The sequence below is a fragment of the Podarcis liolepis genome, assembly GCF_965112155.1.
Source record: "Podarcis liolepis genome assembly, chromosome: 7".
Classification (NCBI taxonomy): Eukaryota; Metazoa; Chordata; class Lepidosauria; order Squamata; family Lacertidae; genus Podarcis; species Podarcis liolepis.
This window is the reverse complement of record NC_139561.1, coordinates 40,740,050-40,758,180: the sequence shown is the minus strand read 5'-3', so window position 1 is coordinate 40,758,180 and position 18,131 is coordinate 40,740,050. Positions and strand designations below refer to the sequence as shown.

Below are 18,131 nucleotides of genomic sequence, written 5' to 3'. Positions count from 1 at the left end.
AGGCAAATGTCGCATTGTACCCTGCCTTTGCCTATGGTTGCCTCTGTAATGGTGGGCGGGGATGCTTCTTGGTTCCACACGGACTAAATTAGCCATGCAACTTCCTTGGGCTGAGAAGATGAAATTTATGTGCACGTCGCTAGGTGGCACTGCAACTTCGCTGAACTCAGCAGAGTCTTGAGCCTTTCCTTGCCGCTGCTTCAGCTGCTTTGGTTTCTAGGTGTCAAGGAAATTGTTTTATTGTTAAAGGGCATAGTGTAATATATTCATCTCCATCCAAGGCAGCCATTTAATGCCCTGAAACATGGCCCTCTCACAGCTCTGGCCTGTTAACTATGCTTATTTGGTGTAATAATTAGCAGAATTTCTCACTAACAGGGGCACTTACCAACGCCTCACATTTTTCCTCTGTGTTTTTGTACGTGACGGATTGCGCATTCTGTGAATAAAGTTAAGCGGGTCAAAACCTCAGCCCTGTACGACACCGCTATTTTCCGCACAATTGTTTTCGAGCGGGTGTACATTAACCTCTTCCTGGATCCTCGCGACGTCTAATGCAAACAATTTTTTTTTTTTTAGCTTTTTGAGCAATAGGCTGGGAAAGGTTTGCAAACACGATGCTGTTAATTGTTCAACTTTGGGTGGGAAAGGCAGAAAATAAATGAATAGCTATGGGAGAAAAAGAGAATGGATGCCACTGGGACTTCCAACATGAAAGAAGGCTGTTGTGGTATACTGTAGATTACACGCACACACCCCACCTCACCTTTAGGTTATTCAGGAACAAAAGTTTCACATGTGTTGCACTGTTGATAATGTTTTTTAGCAACAGGAAAAACCAAACACCACTACAAGCAGTCTTCCTTTACTTTTAAAGAAGAGAGAGTTAATTGGATTCAGAGCTGCCTGCATTTTAATGCCTTTCAACCATAGGATTGTTGAGCAGAAAGGGACCTCAAAAGTCATCAGGTCCAACCCTGCTGACATTGTAGGAAACAGTGTCCTTGTTAGGAGGCCATTGAACCTCTGCTTAAAAATGTCATTGCCTTTGCATTCATAAGGCAGCCCTGGTACCAGGGCTGCATTTGCCCATGGGTGACCGTGTTCGTGTGTGGAAGTAGAATGCCAATTGTGGGTGTGGCAGCTCCACAATCTCACATGCATTTTCTTCCCCTATCTCTCTCACACACAAACACGTACCACAAACCACACACGTACTGGACAAATACACATGTACGACACAAACACATAGCCTCCCCCTCCTGAGCTGATCTGAGCAGAAGAGGATGAATGGGGAAGGAATGAAAACTTCCGTCCTCAACCAATAGGGATGCAGATTGCCTTCTCACTGATTATAAGGGTGCTGGACATGGCATGGCCTACAGATTTAAATGTCATAGCATCTACTTCAATTATTCGTTGTGACCACTGATAAAATTGGGACGTTTTGTGAGGGCAGAAAAATTTGCTTGGGCGGCAACATCAGTTGCCCAAGCTGGGGGTGCGACACCCATGCCTTCAGGGAGTGGGTGAGTTTGAAACACAGGAAGCTGCCTTATGCTGAGTCAGACTTGTTCAGTATAGCTCAATGTTCTGTGTAGACACTGACTGGCAGCAGCTGTCAGTGGTTTTAGACAGGGCTTTTTCATGGCCCTACCGGGAAATGAACCTTGGGATTGAAAGTGGGACCTTTCCCCTGCAAAGCAAGGGCTGTACTTCTGAGTTAAAGTTAAACATTGATTTCCTCCAGTTGGTGTTGGATGCCTTCTGGAGTTTTAAGTTTGGCTTCTGAAATAATATTTGCCAGCTGTGCAAAGAACGGTAGCACTTTGGGTCTTGCTGTTGCATCAGGGCATGTCCACCTTGGGTCCACCTTCAGAGTTCAAGAGTTGTTTAAGATTCACCGCTTCTTAACTTGAAGTATATAATTAAAACTGCAGTGGTTAATGTTTCTTCCTCTTCCCCAAAGCCACTGACGTGAAACAGATCTGTTTGTTTTGTTCCTTTCTGGGATATTTTAAGTGTCCTAGAAAAGGGATGGACACCCTACCCTGTGCTCAGAATGGACCTTTCTCCTTAGGTCCCCCGTCCCCCTATTCCAATCTTTCTTAGTGCTCGGGCATTTTGAGAGCTCAGTCATTTTGGAAAATGATTGTTGAAGCAACATCATCCATTACTTTTGTCAACATATCTTTGTATACTGGGTGGGGTTTTTTTGGTCATCTTAATTTTATACCAGATTTAGTCCCCATAATGAAACCTGGTATTAAATGCTCTAGTGATTACTATACTGCAGGGATGGGGAACCGATGACTCTCCAGATGTTGGACTCTGACTCCCATTATACCCACCCACCCAGCATGACCAATGATCAAGGCTGATGAGAGTTGTAGCCCATCCTTGCTCTTCTGGTTCTGAAACTAACAGACTTAAGGCCATTCTTTGAGGTTCATGCCCAAGGGCGGATTTGAACCTGGGTCCCCCCAGCCTTAGTCCAACCCTCTACCCATTACACTCTAGTCCCTCTTTATGACTTAGTTATTATTGCATTTATGACCCATCTTCCCTCTAATGAGCTCAAGGGGGCATACATGGTTCCTCCTCTTCCCCCTTTTATCTTCCCAACAACCTGGCAAGGTAGGTTCACTTTGGCCACTGAACACATCAACCTGCAATAAATCAAGTCAAGTTGCTTTGAGACTTTTTCCTATTTAATATATTTATTAATAAAGTAATAAATAAATAAAATTGGTGAGGGGAGGGGGGAAATGTGGAGCAAGAGACTTGTCTGTTGAGAACACCAAACACATAGTTTGCATTATTTTATTTTCACACTCCCCCTGCCCCACCCACAATTCATTTCATTCGTTCTTCTGAATGAAAAATTGGGCACACATACTTGCCATCATTACTCTAATGAAAATAGGGACATTTCTCTCTCCCCTGCCCAGTTGAGCCTCCTTGACTCCCCCGGTTTTGTGCCCCCAACCCCCCTGAAGAATATTTCCTATCAGAAGAAGGGTGAGTGCCACCACTATTACATGGCAGCACACACACCCTCCACCTCCCTGAGAAAAACCCTTAATCCCGATATTATTTTATTTTATTCATTGGTAGATTTACAAAAAGAAAAACACGCCAATAAATAAATTTCTGAAAGGGGCAAGATTAGATGCGGATGTACAAAGCACTTTTATTTTTTAAAGTCAAGACACCTGGCGCTCCACTCCCACTTTCTTCCTGCCCAGGGCGGCCCTTCCCTCTACCTGCCCTCACAGCTGGCACATCACGTGGATGTGCCTCGGCAGCGGCAGCCTCTCCTCCTCCTCACCCGTTTTCCAGCAGCCACTATGGGCTGCCGCAGGGAGGAGGTTGGCAGCAGTGGCGATGGAGAGGTAACGGGATGCTCCTTCACAGCTGCTGCCATTGCTTGGGACAAGTGCTGGCTCATATTCTGGGATCAATCAGAAGCCAGGATGGCTTTCATAATTACAGGACTGGCCCTAGAAAATCGGGACACTTGGATGGTCTGGGCACTATGTTTGGCCTGTGGGCACTTGGTACAACAGCAGAAGTTGGGAGCTGGGATTGGAGTGATGGTCATTGAAAATAATTAGTTGTTTTGTACGGGGTTTGTAGGCCCCCAAGCATCTCAAATGAAAGTTGTAACCTTCTAATTCAAGCTTTTGGTGGCCAGGGGTCAGGCAAGATGGAACTTAATCTCTGTGCCAAATTACCGTATTTTTCGCTCTATAACACGCACCCGACCATAACACGCACGTAGTTTTTAGAGGAGGAAAATCTGTAGGCATGCCACCCGTAGGCATTTCCTCCATAACACGCACAGACATTTCCCCTTACTTTCTAGGAGGAAAAAAGTGAGTGTTATGGTGCAAAAAATACGGTAATTGTATACATTATTATTATTTTTGCTAAGAAGATAACAATTGATCTTCACATAGTATGCAAACCAAGTAAACTCGCATAGCTTTTTTGGGTGCAGGTGATGAGGAAATTAGAAACGGTTGGAATCATTATCCAGCCACCACAGATATTGTCCATGTACTTTCAAGCATTCCTTAGCCATAAGGACTAGAAAGCTTTTAAAACAGTAAAACTGAGGTTTCCAGCAACGTGAATTCTGCACCAGGTTCCACCTTCTACAAGATTCCAGTGGAATCTTGACTCACATCATTTTGGGTTTAATCAGTGCAATGAGGAGTTTTGTGCTCAATTTATCTACCCTGAGCCCTAGTGATAGGACAGTCTATGAATCAAATAGATAAGATCTGCTCTCAAAAATGAAACAAAATGCCTGAAAATGAAAGTATTTTTATTTTTCAAGATGATATCTTCGTTTTCCGTCCCCTTAATCCATTACTGGGATCAATGGGCCAAAGAAAGCAATAATGTCTAAGTTGTTTTGTGACAACAAAGGTATTCTTCAAGCAAGTTACTGTTGATGAAGAAGAGTGATTTCTTTGTTTTGTGGAATGTGTCTCCGTTTGGCCTCTGTAGCACATGCTTTGCGGCTCTCTAACGATTGCATAATAGATCAATGGCCCATTGTCTTCTTGCCTTCTGTAGCACTCTGCTGTTACTCTTTTTGGAATATTTGACCGAAGGAACTTGTAGGAACAACGAAGGGGGAAATCCTCCCCCAAAATTTGCTTTTGCAACAGGAAGTAGATGCCAAGCATTTAAAACTGCTCTTTATGTGACTGTGCAGGGTTCATTAAAACCTCCCTGGTACAAATACAGTGCTCGAGTTGAAAAAATGTATTTTCTTTATTAAAATATTCATAACCCATCTGTTTTGCGCAGGAGAATTCTGCAAGGTTTAAAAAACCGAGTACATATATATATATTAAAACAATTAAAACCGAGAGCAGAAAAAAATCTTTTAATAACATGGAGGATAAGGCGATCAGTGACTGCTAGCCATGATGGCTATGCTCTGCCTCCCTGGTCAGAGCCAGTAATGCTTCTGAATCCCAGTTGCTGGGAACTCCAGGAGTGGAGAGGGCTCTTGTGCTTGGGTCATGGTGGTTTGTCTCCCACATGCATCTGGTTGTCCACGGTGAGAACAAGATGCTGGACTAGATGAGCCATTGGCCTGATTCAGCAGGCTCTTCTTATGTTCTTTGCCAGTTAATCAATTTAAATAGTAGTAAACAAAAAACTAGAAACAAACAGAATTCCATGGAAAAGCAGTCATGGAAGTGCATGCTTAGTAGCTCTCAATTGCTCTCTAGAACCCCACATATTTCACTGGGTTTTGAAAACATAATGGAGAGAGGCAATGAAACCTGCCTGGGTGGATTTCCAGTGTTGGTGCCATTACTGAGAAAGCTGTATTGTGGGTAACTCTCCCCATTCCTGGAACAGTGGGGATACCCAAAGGAGTACCCCCACTTAAGCTCTCCAGGGAGAGACTTAAAACTTATGTGGCTTTATATGGAACAAAACAAGCTTTTAGTGATTGGTTCTCAAACTCAAACCTTTTTTCGTGGACCACATGAAAATTGCTGGCAGGTGTCTTTGGTGACTTAAACCTGTTTGTTCTACAAACCATGAGGAGAGAAGATAGAAAGCTTTCATTTTCTGCTCACATAAATGACAGTTGTCCAAGTTTGGATGTCACTGGGGGATGGAGGATAGCTCAGTCCTCAAGGCCCACAGTTGCTCATTTTCATAATGGCTTCCTGTACCTGAATGAGGCCTTTCTGTGCCCCACACGCGGAAAGTAAATAGACACCGGAGTCTCCTTGAGAAGATAGAAGAAGAAGAAGAAGAAGAAGAAGAAGAAGAAGAAGAAGAAGAAGAAGAAGACGACGACGAGAGGAAAACATAGAGGAATAAATAATAAATGGTCCGTCTTACTCTTTTTGTCAAACTGTGAAGTTATCTGCACAGATCTAGATTTGTGACATCTCTCAATCTAACCTCACGGTGGAAGCGTAAACTGGGGAGATTTCACATTTTGCTTCATAGTGAAAAATGTCAAGAGGTAGCCATTTTGTAACCGCCTGTGAAGATGTTCAAATTCGATGTAATGGGCATGACAGCTACAGTATGTGGAAATTTAATGCTCTGGCTACTTATTGATCTTCTCTTTAGCCGATGGTGTGGGCCCAAGCCTGAGCACTTAGCACCTGGCCTTAGTGCTAATGTAAGATCTTTAGAGCGGTCATCAAGGACAACTTTGCAAAACTGCACTCTGACAATTAGGGGGCTTTTAAAATGCGCAAAGAATTTACAGAACATCATTTTTTTATGGTATCAGTGCTATCTTTAGGAATGTTTTAAGCCTCTTTTTTAAGAGATAGTTTCTATTTTAAATCATTTAATGGCCTTTTTGTCTTTGAGGATATCTTTCTCCTTTCACTGTTCTCTGTGCTGTGCAATAAGTGTTGTGCATTAAATAACAGTTTGGACTACAAATAAGTGTTTACAGGGATCTGAAAAGCCAGTGATTAAGAATGTAGATGTCTGCCTTAGACTATTTATCCATCATGTTCAGTTCTTCCCAAGTTGGGCCCTCCAGATATTTTGGACTACAACTCCCATCAGCCCCAGCCAGCGTACCTGAATTAAAGGAGTGACTAGATATCTAGCTACCAAGGACTTTTTGGAGTGCTTGGTCAAAAAAAGGGTATGTGGGGAGATAAAAGAAAATCGTTAATGCAGCACATAGCTAAAACTATGGAACTTGCTCCCACAGGAGATAGTGATGGCTACCAACCTAGACGGCTTTAAAAGAGGTCTAGACAAATTCATGGAGGAGAGGGCTGTTGATGGCTACTAGCCATGACGGCTATGCTCTGCCTCCATACTCACTGGAAACCACAGGAGGGGAGAGTGCTCTCTTGCTCAAATCCTTCCTACGAGTTTCTTGCAAGCATCTTGGTTGGCCCCTGGGAGAATGAAATTCAGGACTAGATGGGCCATTGGCCTAATCCAGCAGGTTCTGCTTATGTTCTGATGTTCAGTGGCAGGGCTCTGGGGATGTCAGGAACTGATGCTGGCCCTGGCTGGCTTAAGGCATACATAAATTACTTGGTAATAATACTGTGGTGGTGGCGGCTATAGGTACTTATTCATCTTTCAGTAGTTTTGGTTTCCATTAGTTTCTTTGCCTTGTTTCTCTCCGCCACCCCACCCTGCCCCCTTGCAGGGGCTTCTTGTTTCCATTTCAGTGCAAGATTGGAAGCAGGCTCCTGTTTTCAATTGTCTCTACCTCTGAACTCTTAACTGTCAGTGGAGGCACTGTTTAGAATAGTCTTACATTAGTGTAAGGACTCATCACACTTTTTTCGTTGCCAAAAGTCAACTTTCTTTGAGCATTAATCTTTTAGCCTGGCTCCATCTCTGTAATAATTTCAGTATGTCAGAATTGATTTGACAGAAGGCTATCGGCACATAGTATTTCCACCCCCTCCAACTCTAAGCTATGTTGCTTCAGAGTGAGATTTCTCTCTCTCTCCCTCCAAAGGATGAACGTTCTCTTCCATGTGCCAAACAGACTGGTGTGCCAGTTAGAATTTGTGAACTTTCTGGATGATTTATGACGATAGCTGAAGTTGTTTGGTGTGCATCCCTTATTCCATTTTTGAGGAAGAAAGGGGGGGGGGAATACTGTGGACAGAATGAAGTGCCTAATGGAGAGATTAGGTTATATAATTCTCTAAATTATATAATTTTATTTAATTATTTAACAATTTTTTTAAAAAAACAACAACACTTGGTTGTAAGAAACCTCTAAGCAGTAATTTCAATATTTGGCGTAGAGGATGTGTACAGGAACCAACTCCCAACTCTGATTGACAAGCACACAGAAATTTAACAAGGTTGTTCGTGAGGACTTTCCATTCTAGGCATAGTACTTTAGTACATAGAGGTCTTCTCTACCTTTTTCATTTTATTCCTTGACGCAATTCCAAGATGATGTGGTATAGTGGTTGGGAGTATCAGACTAGAGCCAGGAGAGACAGGGTCAAATTTCCACTCTTCCATGAAGCATACTGGGTGGCCCTGGGTCAGTTGGCTTCTATCAGCCAAAGCCTCTCTCACATGGCTGTTGTGAGGCCCTGTTCCCCAGGTGCCCCTACCTTCAGAGGTTAGGCAGGTGGCCACCTTAAACATAGCCTTTTCTGTGGTGCCTAGGTTGTAAAGTACCCTCCCCCGATAATCTTTTCTTTTTTGTTCCATTAAATCTGTTAAGTCAACATTAGTTAGTTTCATAAGAGGACTGCTTTAAGGATGGGAGGAGATGACCAGCCTAGCAAGGCTTGTTGCCATAGTTACCCATAGTCACTTCCCCACACACTCCTTTTGCCTTTGGTTTGCTACCTTAGGTGTGTGTGGAAAAGTGTGAGAGAGGCGGGGGCTGAAGAGAGAGAGATACTGGGGGTAGGGGTGGTGATTGGCTAGGGCCACCAGTTTCTGATCTTGAAGATAGATGATGCTGTCAAGGCGTTCATGGTCCTGCCAGTAGTTTAATTTTATAGGGTATCCTTTGGCAGGGCAAGAGGTCATGTGCCCACCAAAGAGAGGCCATGTTTGAATGGTTTATCATTTGTTAGCTTCCTACTATAATTACTTTGATGGTTAAATCAAACGTGACAAATCTAACACTTGGCTAGACAAGGAGATTGGCTATTCCATTTCATTAATGGCTACTGTTATGTGCCAGGTTTTGTGTGTATGTGTGTTTAAAATAACATCTCTTTTGGATTTTTTTTTTAATGGCAATTAGGGGGACTTTCAGCATTGCGGAGGCAAGGGTCTGTGAAAGAATGCTTCTAATGAAGACCATTTTTCACGTGTAGCAGAGCTGTTTCTATGCATATATTAATTCTTTGCACAGTTACGTAGGGCAAGCAAATTGTGCATATATGCATGATTAGAAGTTTTCTTTCTCTCTGTGTATCTCAGTGGAAACCAGAAAGTGGGCCAGCTGATTTATGAGGTGAGGAATTGAAATAGGGGAAGCAAATCTATTCTATCCCTGGATAGAAAGAAAGCATGTTATGTAGTTGGTAGATGGTTGCTCTACCATAAATGCTGATGCTTTAGATTTCTTAGAAAGATGGCCACCAAATGGTAGGAATGTGCTTTTCATACTAACTGTGCTAGACTTTGTTCATCTTTGTACCTTGTAATGTGTAAAACAGCAGATTCATTCCTGTTCTTTACCCTTTGCTTCCATAGGCATGTCAGACTTTCCTCCATATTTGATCTGTTGGTTGTACTAGACATGCCGCTAGTTCTGAAGGGGGTGGGGGTGGAGATTGGTGTAATGTCTGCTGACATCCCAAAAGCAGATGCTTCCCTAAAGCAGTGGCATTCCTGTATGCATGCATGCAACAGAGCATAGAGGTACTCTCCCAAGTGAAAAGTTCTGAGTTCCCCAAACAGTTTTACTTTCAGATCATTTCCGGTTTCTTATGGGTCGCATCCTGGGGAGAGTTCTGAGGGCCAGATAGAGAGGTCTGGAGGGCCGCATGTGACCCCTGGGTCTGAGGTTCTTCACCTATTAAATAGAAAATATTTGAATAGAGGGTCCAATGGTTTGACTTGCTATAAAGCAGGGGTCAGCAAACTTTTTCAGCAGGGGGCTGGTTGGCTGACCCTCAGACCTTGTGTGGGGCCGGACTATATTTTTTGGGGGGAAACGAACGAATTCCTATGCCCCACAAATAACCCAGAGATGCATTTTAAATAAAAGCACATATTCTACTCATGTAAAAACACACTGATTCCTGGACCGTCTGTAGGCCGGATTTAGAAGGCAATTGGGCCGGATCTGGCCCCCGGGCCGTAGTTTGCCTACCCATGCTATAAAGCATTTCCTTTATACATTTGTGTGAGAGAATGAGCTTCAGAACTACCCCCAAACCCTCCCAAGCTGGAAGATTTCTTTTTAAATAAGTTTGAACTAAAAACAGGTTAGCAACTTGCATTTATAGCCCGTTGTAACAAGAGTCAATCAGTGATGTACTTAGCCTGCAAGCTTCAGTGAATCTCAATATGCAGAATAGTTATTCTGCTATTAGCATGATTGACTTTCCATCAGACAAGCCGGTGCAAGTACATTTTCAATAGTTACTGAACAGAAAGGGTAAACTAGGAGGACACAAAGTACACACTCTGCAATAACATCAAACATAAGCTGAAAAATTACACATGAAGTTCATTACTGTAATAGGTAGCTGTGCCAAGAAGCCATCACGGCAGAATGCGAGCTTGTTACTATTTGGGAACTCTCTGGTGTGAAGATAAATAAAATGTGAGTACCACGTCTCCTTCTAAAAATATTTGCTTAATATTCATCGGATTCTACAGTCGCTTCACCTTGTAATCAACCGTGGAGACTGTGATTTGGTAACAATATACCTGTAGTTTTGGATTGCGTGGACTGCAGAGAAGCAGGGAAAGGTGCTCAATGATTTAGGATTCTGGCCATACTTCATTTAAGCTGTGTGTGTGTATATATATTCATTCATTCATTCATTCATTCATTCAAGGTGTATATGCTGTTGAAAACTGTTTTAGGATTATTATTGTGGGCTGGAGTGTGTCTCTCAGTCTGTGTCCTGGAACACATTGCTTCTATGCTACTTGGCAATTTATGTAGATTTCATTCTATGCAGATTGCTTGAGAGGCATCTGACACAGTTCATACCTGCTTGGATCTGTGGCCCTCCAGATGCTGATGGACTCCAACTCCCATCATCCTCATCCAGCTTGTCCAGTGGTCAGGAATGATGGAAGTGGTGGTCCACCCCGGCCAAATGGCTCTGACCCCCTGTCAGTATGGACAGGGATGATGGGAGTTGTAGTCCAAGATATCTGGAGAACACAAGGTTGGGGAAGGGTGGTCTAATGGGAGAGAGAAGTTCTGTTTCCCCTCACTGTGGTCTCTCTGCCAAACATTTTCATCTTAGATCAGCCTTCACTAATGTGATGCCCCAAGACAATTGTGCCAGTTGGGACTGATGAGAGTAGTAGAATACCAACATATGGAGGGCCATAGCTTCTTCACTCCAGCTTTAGATTGTTAGCCCCACTGCTAGCTTCTGCTCCTCTGAGGTTATCCCGGTTTTCAGGTCTGCAAGTGCGACCAGTTCACCTACAGGCCAAATGTTCTCCACACCTGAGTTAGATGCAACAGCATAAAGCAGCTTCTTCCCAGCAATCTTGCTTTGTATATACCTGACAACAAACTGCCACTGGCTTCTTGCTGGAGAACGATTTTGCAGAACCTAAACCATTTACTTGTATTATTTATCCTTAAAAATGTGTGTGCTAATACTGAGATGGGCCAAGACATTGCTCCAAGTCTTGCAGCAGCCTTATTGGCTTTCTATTATAGCTGTGTTTGCACAGGTGAAGCAATTGCTCATCCATTTCAAATGTTGGCAAACAGATTCTGGTGCATTTCACATCTGTGTTGTGTAGCCTTGACATTTCAGAGGGGGTGTGGAGAGGAAGGAACAACACATTCTGATGCCAGCAGTGTTTCTAGCCTACGAGCGAAATGCAAGCACATCGCTAGACCCACCCCATGGCAGTTTTTCCTGAGCAAAGCTTGATGTTGCCCATTCACCCTGTCTTATGCCTGTTGGCTGTATTTCAGCAAGTTGGGATTAATACATGTTTTTGTTTGCTGTGCTTCCATCTAGATCAGGTGTGGGGAACCTGTGGCTTTCCAGAAGTTGCTGGGCTATAACTCTCAGCATCCCTCACCCAAGATCTGCATGGTGATTTGAGTCTCTTATTTCAAGCACCTGGGCAAAGGAATTTGCCTCTCCTTGCAGTGCCTGTTTTTCCTGATTGAGAATGTAAGAAGAAGCGTGCGTTGGCTGAACTACCCAGTGGAGGGGATCTGCAGAAGTCCAAGGATGAATACCTGACATCTTCAACTAGGGTTGGGGGAAGATTCCTCCACACCCAGCCCAACACCCGAGACTGATGTTGCTAGTCAGGGTAGCTCAGATGTGGAGAAGCGGTGGCCCTCCAGGTGGTGCTGGATTCCCAACTAGCATGACCAATGATGATGGCAGTTGCAGTCTAGCAACATCCCCCATCCATGCATTTAACCTCCATAAATTTCCCCATACCTCCTTTTTAAATCATCTAATCCTGGGGCCACTACCACATCTTGTGGGAACAAATTGCATAAGTTAACTATGCATTGTGTGAACAAGTCTTTCCCCCCCCCCCCCTTGCGGATACCATTGTGGGCTTTGTTCTGAGAGAACAGCTCAGAGAGTTAGACGGGATGAAGAGACCATCTAGTCAAGAGCGTACACAGGACCAAACATACACATACGCCAGCTTGTCTTCTGGTTGCCACACCCTCACTTCTTCGGTAGTAACTCCTTGTGTGCTCCCAGATGTGTTTAAAACACATATTTAACCCATTACTCATGTTCCCTCAATGGCTGCACAGAACTGGTCTGTTCATGTCTCCTTGGAGGTGGAGGAAGTTGCCACTTCTACAAGCTTTTTACTTACCTGTTGAGGTTGCTGTAAACACAACACACTTTCAAGCACCGGCTCAGCCAGTTGGCAAAGCTACTCTCCCCCCCCCAATCCCTCTTCTTTCCCCTTTATTCCCAACCCCCGCTTTTCATTTTGTTTTGGAGGAATTTGCAAGTAACTTGATGTATTTGACACGTGTGTGACAGCTCCGTGTATATGAGAAGAGATGTGTGTTATACCACCCAGCTGTGTGTGTATTTGTCTGCACATCAAGCAGGAGAGCATTCGCTTAGTCAGATCTGACAATCAAATGTGAGCTGATACTACCTCCACTCCAGAGTGCATTTTAATGCTGCGTGCTTTTGCCAAGAGCTTAACATTTGACAAAGAAATTGTCAGTATATATATAGCTATCCCATGCATTTGAATTATTTTCTCTACCAGCTCAACATCCTTTTATTGTTCAAACATGAGAATAAGCCTTTGTTAAAAACAGAAGTTTTGGTGAACTCTGCTTGAGGTTTAGCAAAACCAGACTTATCATTTCAGTGCCATAAATAATGTTAATATAGCTACATTCACTGTGTCTACATGCAAATATCCAAGTGTGCAAGTATAAATATAGATTTCTAAACTGCGATACTTTTCAAAACTAACACACACACACAGAGGGTGCTTTTTCCTGGGGGTACGCAGGGGTACGCTTACCCCTAAATATTTTGTGACTCGAAGTTTGGCCTCATTGAGGGGCAGTATATGAAATCTCAGAATGCACTAATGTGTTGCCTGCCAGCTTAATCTAAAGTTACATTCCACTTGGTTTCACCAGCAACTCCATGTCACTTTCATAATGTGTCCCCAAAGAAGTCTGTAAACTCAGCGAGATCAGGCTACATGTCTGTTTTATAAATTTTAATGCTGTGGTTGTCAGTCCACTTAGAATCAGTGAGCTGCAGTTAAGCAAGCGTTGGATGGATTAGTCAACGCTACCTGGTTGTGGTTGAAAAAGACTGACTGTTCTGTTGACTGTGCTGGCATGCATTAGTTTTGAAAAAAAATGTGGTGGTGGGGGGCTGTGGGGGACTTACTCTTCCTGGAACTCTGAATGGTCACAAGGGCCCAACCTCCAGTATCCATAGTGGCAGTAAAGCAGAGAAAAACCAATGTGATTGCAGCTAATTGCATCTAGGTGGCTGCTCCTAGAATTTGGAACTCCCTTCCTAGAGAATTTAACCTGGCTCCCTCCTCGTTGTCCTTCCACTGGCAGATGATTACTTTTTAGTTCTAACAGGCTTTTGGGAACTGGCTGTTTTTAAGGAAAGGGCTGGGGCTGTGTTTCATTTTGATTGTAAAGCTCTCGTTGTTGTTGTTGTTGTTGTTGTTGTTTGTTGTTTATTGAATTTATATACCGCCCTATACCCGGAGGTCTCTGGGTGGTTCATAGAAGAGATCAACATTAAAACCACAATATATATAATCAAAATAAAAACAACAATCCAATAACAACCCCCCAAAAGAGCCACATTTTAAAAGGGCATATGGTGTCCCCCCATTTTAAATATCATCATCATCGTCATCATCATTTTACGGCAAATTGTGTTCTGAGCGCACTGCACAACAATTCATTCTGGGACTATCTCCACTACAGATTTAGGATGCAATCCTGTGCATGTTTACCTGTGAGTTAGCCCCACTGAACACAGTGGTGCTTTCTTCCCAGTAAATATGCATAGGCTAGTGTTGCCAATCATTGTGCCCTTTGCTCGGGGATCTCTGGAAACTCTGTCATTCTGTGGAAAGGACTGTGGAGCTCTAAGAAAATACTTAGCAAATACCTTGCAAAACTGTAATTCTCTGCTGTTCTTTTTAGAAAAGCTGTGATAGATAAATTGATATGAAAACGATACACATTTGTACTACAGAGATATCTTAGAATGCTTCGTATTATTTTGTTTTAAGACTGAAGGATGCATTTAACTCTATTTTGATGGCTTCATTTAAATTAATCTTGTATTACATACCTGCAAACAAATCAGAGTACTCAATAAAGACCAGACATAGGCTAACCTCTGCTTAAACTCTGTGCAAGCAAATCAGGATGCGTGCTCAATGCACTCTGTGTTCCTAGTCCTCATCTTGTTATTTTCTTACTCAATTTTCCCCATTCGTGCATAGAACAATTTACATTGTTCCAGGCAGGTTTTAGTGATTTACCAAGATAAAACAAAGTCTGATTGGGACATGCAATGCAAAAGCTAAATTTCCTTTGAGCATATAATTCTTGATTCACATGAGGCAAAGACCGATTTGATTAGAGCGGATAAATGATCATGGTTTTTGGGTGACATCCCCTCCCACACTGGTAGATGGAGCTGGTGGAGGCTATGTAGGAAATGCGGATAGGGCAACACCAGGGTTTTGTGAGCTAATGACTCAACCTGAGAAATGCCATTTCCATAAGTACTGCAAAACTTAAAAATCCATTAGTCTTGTAACGTGATGCGGAAAATAACGATAAGCAAAGGAATGTAAAACAAAACCATAGATGTAAGCTGGGAAGAATTGGGTTGGATCCTTCGTCATAAACAGGAGCTTTTGTTTTTGCTTTCATTTACTCTTTTGCATAACAAGAGATTAGCCCCACTCACCCAAGTTGCAACCAAGGATCTTTAAACACAACACACACTGAGGCTCCAGTATTACTGTACAATACACGCTCAGCTAGAAGCAAACTCTATAGAATACAAGGGGGATTGCTTCTGAGTAAACTTTCACAGAGGTTGCATTGCAAGGCTTCTTTATAAGATATTTCACTGTCCAGTCCTCAGAAGCAAGGCCCACATTTTGATGAGGCGTACTCCCAAGCCAGTATGTTTAGGATTGTAGTCTTAATGTTTTACCCCTTCCCTCTTTTTTTGTCCCTGAGGAGTCACCAAGTAGGCTGTTTGTTTTAAGTGGCAATTGGAAGTAGAAGTGGAGTTTACAAAATCTGATTCTGACTCACTTCTCTTTCCCCAGTAAGAGGTGGTTGAACAATAGCAGGAGTTACTTCTGATGTACCAAGATGGATGGGAGCAGGGCAGGTGGGCATGGTCAATCATCTTTCAAGGTCCTACATCCCAGCAGGAGATACAGTGATAAGAGCCCTCTGAGCCTGTTCTTCCTCTACAAGTTCTTTGTCTAACTCTTATTTTGGCATATAGATGACAGTAGTGGTGAGGAAGAGGAGCAGTAGATGCTGCTGTTTTCTCAGTGGCTTTCTACTTGGCCAGCAAGCAGATGGTAGCATTTATGGGGAAAAGGAGCAGCTGGTGACAATGGTGGTGAGGAGGTAGACTCACTAAAGAAGGTGTGGCATGGAGGGTTTCTTGCCGAACACCCCTCCAAAACTTGAATCCAGTGTTGGACAGCAGTACATTAGTTCTAATACCTAGCAAGCCTATGACTTAAACAAATCAACCAACCAACAAACCCAAAACTCAATGTAAATTATCTTTTTTTGCACCTCTAGAAACGGAAACTCCTTGATGAACTTGGAGAGAGCTGGCTTCCATATTTGACACCAAAGGATGATGACTTCCATCAACTGGTAATAGTTCAAAAGATTTGTGTTCTACATACCGGGAAATATTCCTTTACTACTTGAAATAGTTTGTTATTTTTATTCTGGAATTCCTTAGTTCATTGCTTAGAGAAGACAAAATTATTGAGGAAAAGCTGGCATGAATGTGCTGGTTCTGAGTCGTACCCAGTGAGGATGAGGAGGTGTATGCTACCACCATTCTTTCTCTGAAATTGCACAGCTTCAGGTGAGCGTAGGCTGTGTTCTAGAGTACACAGATTCAGTTCCTGGAGAATGATGACAAGGCCCTAAAGACTTAATCCATGACACTTGCAAAGGTCAGGCTTCCTGTTTTCTGTTTCTGTGGTCTCTCTCTCTCTCTCTCTCTCTCTCTCTCTGTGTGTGTGTGTGTGTGTGTGCTTTCACCATGTCAACTACTCTTTGTGGGCCTTACTTGCTGGCCTCTTCAAGTATTGTGGTAAGTATGTCATGTTTGCTTCTGTTATCTGCTTGGGAGATGCCCTATTATATGGATTATATGGGTTGATCTGTGTGTGTGTGTTGGAGGTGGAACATATTTCAGAAGAGTGTGGTTTGAGTTTGATAACCCTCTGGCCCTCCCGGCCGTGCAGTTCTGTGACTCTTATGCAGAAAAAAGAAAATCCATCCTGAAAATGATACGCACAAGTATAATCCAAAGTGGTATAGAGAAGGATTGTTATTAAAGAAACGGAAGAATATGCTAAAGTCCCTCTTCGACAATACCCCAGTCAAATGAGAAACACATGGAAAGACTTGGGTGAGTTCAGTCAAACTAAGTTGGAACATATTGAGTGAGATGAAAGACATAAAAAGGAATCTCTTATTTAGCTTGAACAGCTTCAGCAGGCGTTCCAACATTATAGCCATGTCAACGTTCTTGTATTGACATGTGGCCGAAAGATGCATACAAAGTAGCATCTTTTTAAAAAATAATAATCTCATTTTCTCCCCCACTGATACAGGAAGGAAATGAAGTTTCTGTACCTTCTTTCTATTTCATTGTTAAAATAAGGTTAAGATTCTTACATCTCCCTGAGTTAGAGCACTGAATTTTCAGATGACATCCATTATGCCTTCCAAGGGAAAGGCCGTAGTTCAGTGCTGGAGCACTTGCTTTGCATGCAGGAGGTCCTGGATTCTACCTCTGCAATCTCTAGGCAAGGTGGCAAGGTTGGGAAAGACCTCTGGCTGAAACCTTGAGAGCTGCTGCCAGTGAGAAAAGAGAAGTCTCCCCAGGACTCCAGGATCAGTCACGTTGCTGCGTTGGGTGCTTCCTGTACCTGTCTCTGCCACTTTGGATTCAGGGATCTGAACCCAACTCCCTTGGCTGAGTTAGTGTAGATCGGTTGGTGTCCTTCAGGTGTTTTGGACTCCAGCTCACATCACCCTAATCATTGTCCATGCTGGCTAGGCCTGATGCGAGTTATAATCCAAAACATCTGGAGGATAGCAGCTTGGGAACAACTGGTGCAGTATTGAGCTTGATGGTCTTCTTCTCCTTCTTTGGTGATCACTCATAGCCAAGTAAGATTGTCTTCCATGAACACAGTCTTGATGGACCAATGGTCTGACTCAGTAAAGGCAGCTTCCTATGTTCCTGTTATTTGTTCTGGTTTATTAATAATACTTTATAGGTTTCCCTATAGCACAGTTCTTGGTGACCTTCACAACAAGACATAGAAATTTTAAAAAATTAACAATAAAACCACAACTGAAGTATAATACTGTAGAGATGTGCTTCCCAAACTGCTTTTTCTCATGGAACATTTGAAAATAGCGGAGGGTCTTGGCACATGACTAGGTGATTTTTCTGCCTCTAACCATTGTAATGCGCTATGCTAGATGCGGTATGAGGTTTAACTGAAAAATTTTAATTCTTTTTTCTTATACATTGTATTCCATAGAATTCAAATTATAACACAATAAAATACAAGAAATCAAAGAGGCAGTGAAAATGCAATTAAAAATCATTAGGAATCTTTAATTTGGTGGATGTGCTGCCTCTGAACAACAAATTCATAAATACGCAGCTGTGGAC

At 42.8% G+C, this 18,131-nt stretch overlaps 1 protein-coding gene across 12 annotated transcripts in view; it reads left to right on the top strand.

The window, feature by feature from the left end:
* Positions 1-18,131, top strand: part of FTO (FTO alpha-ketoglutarate dependent dioxygenase) — a 270,050-nt gene that overhangs the window by 24,635 nt on the left and 227,284 nt on the right. For all 12 annotated transcript variants that reach the window (XR_014528545.1, XR_014528546.1, XM_083513712.1 and 9 more), the window contains exon 2: positions 16,001-16,078. Coding sequence is in view for 10 of the 12 variants with exons in the window: in XM_083513712.1 (XP_083369838.1) it covers positions 16,001-16,078 (78 nt within the window). In the remaining 2 variants the exon portion in view is untranslated. The remainder of the gene's footprint in view (positions 1-16,000; positions 16,079-18,131) is intronic.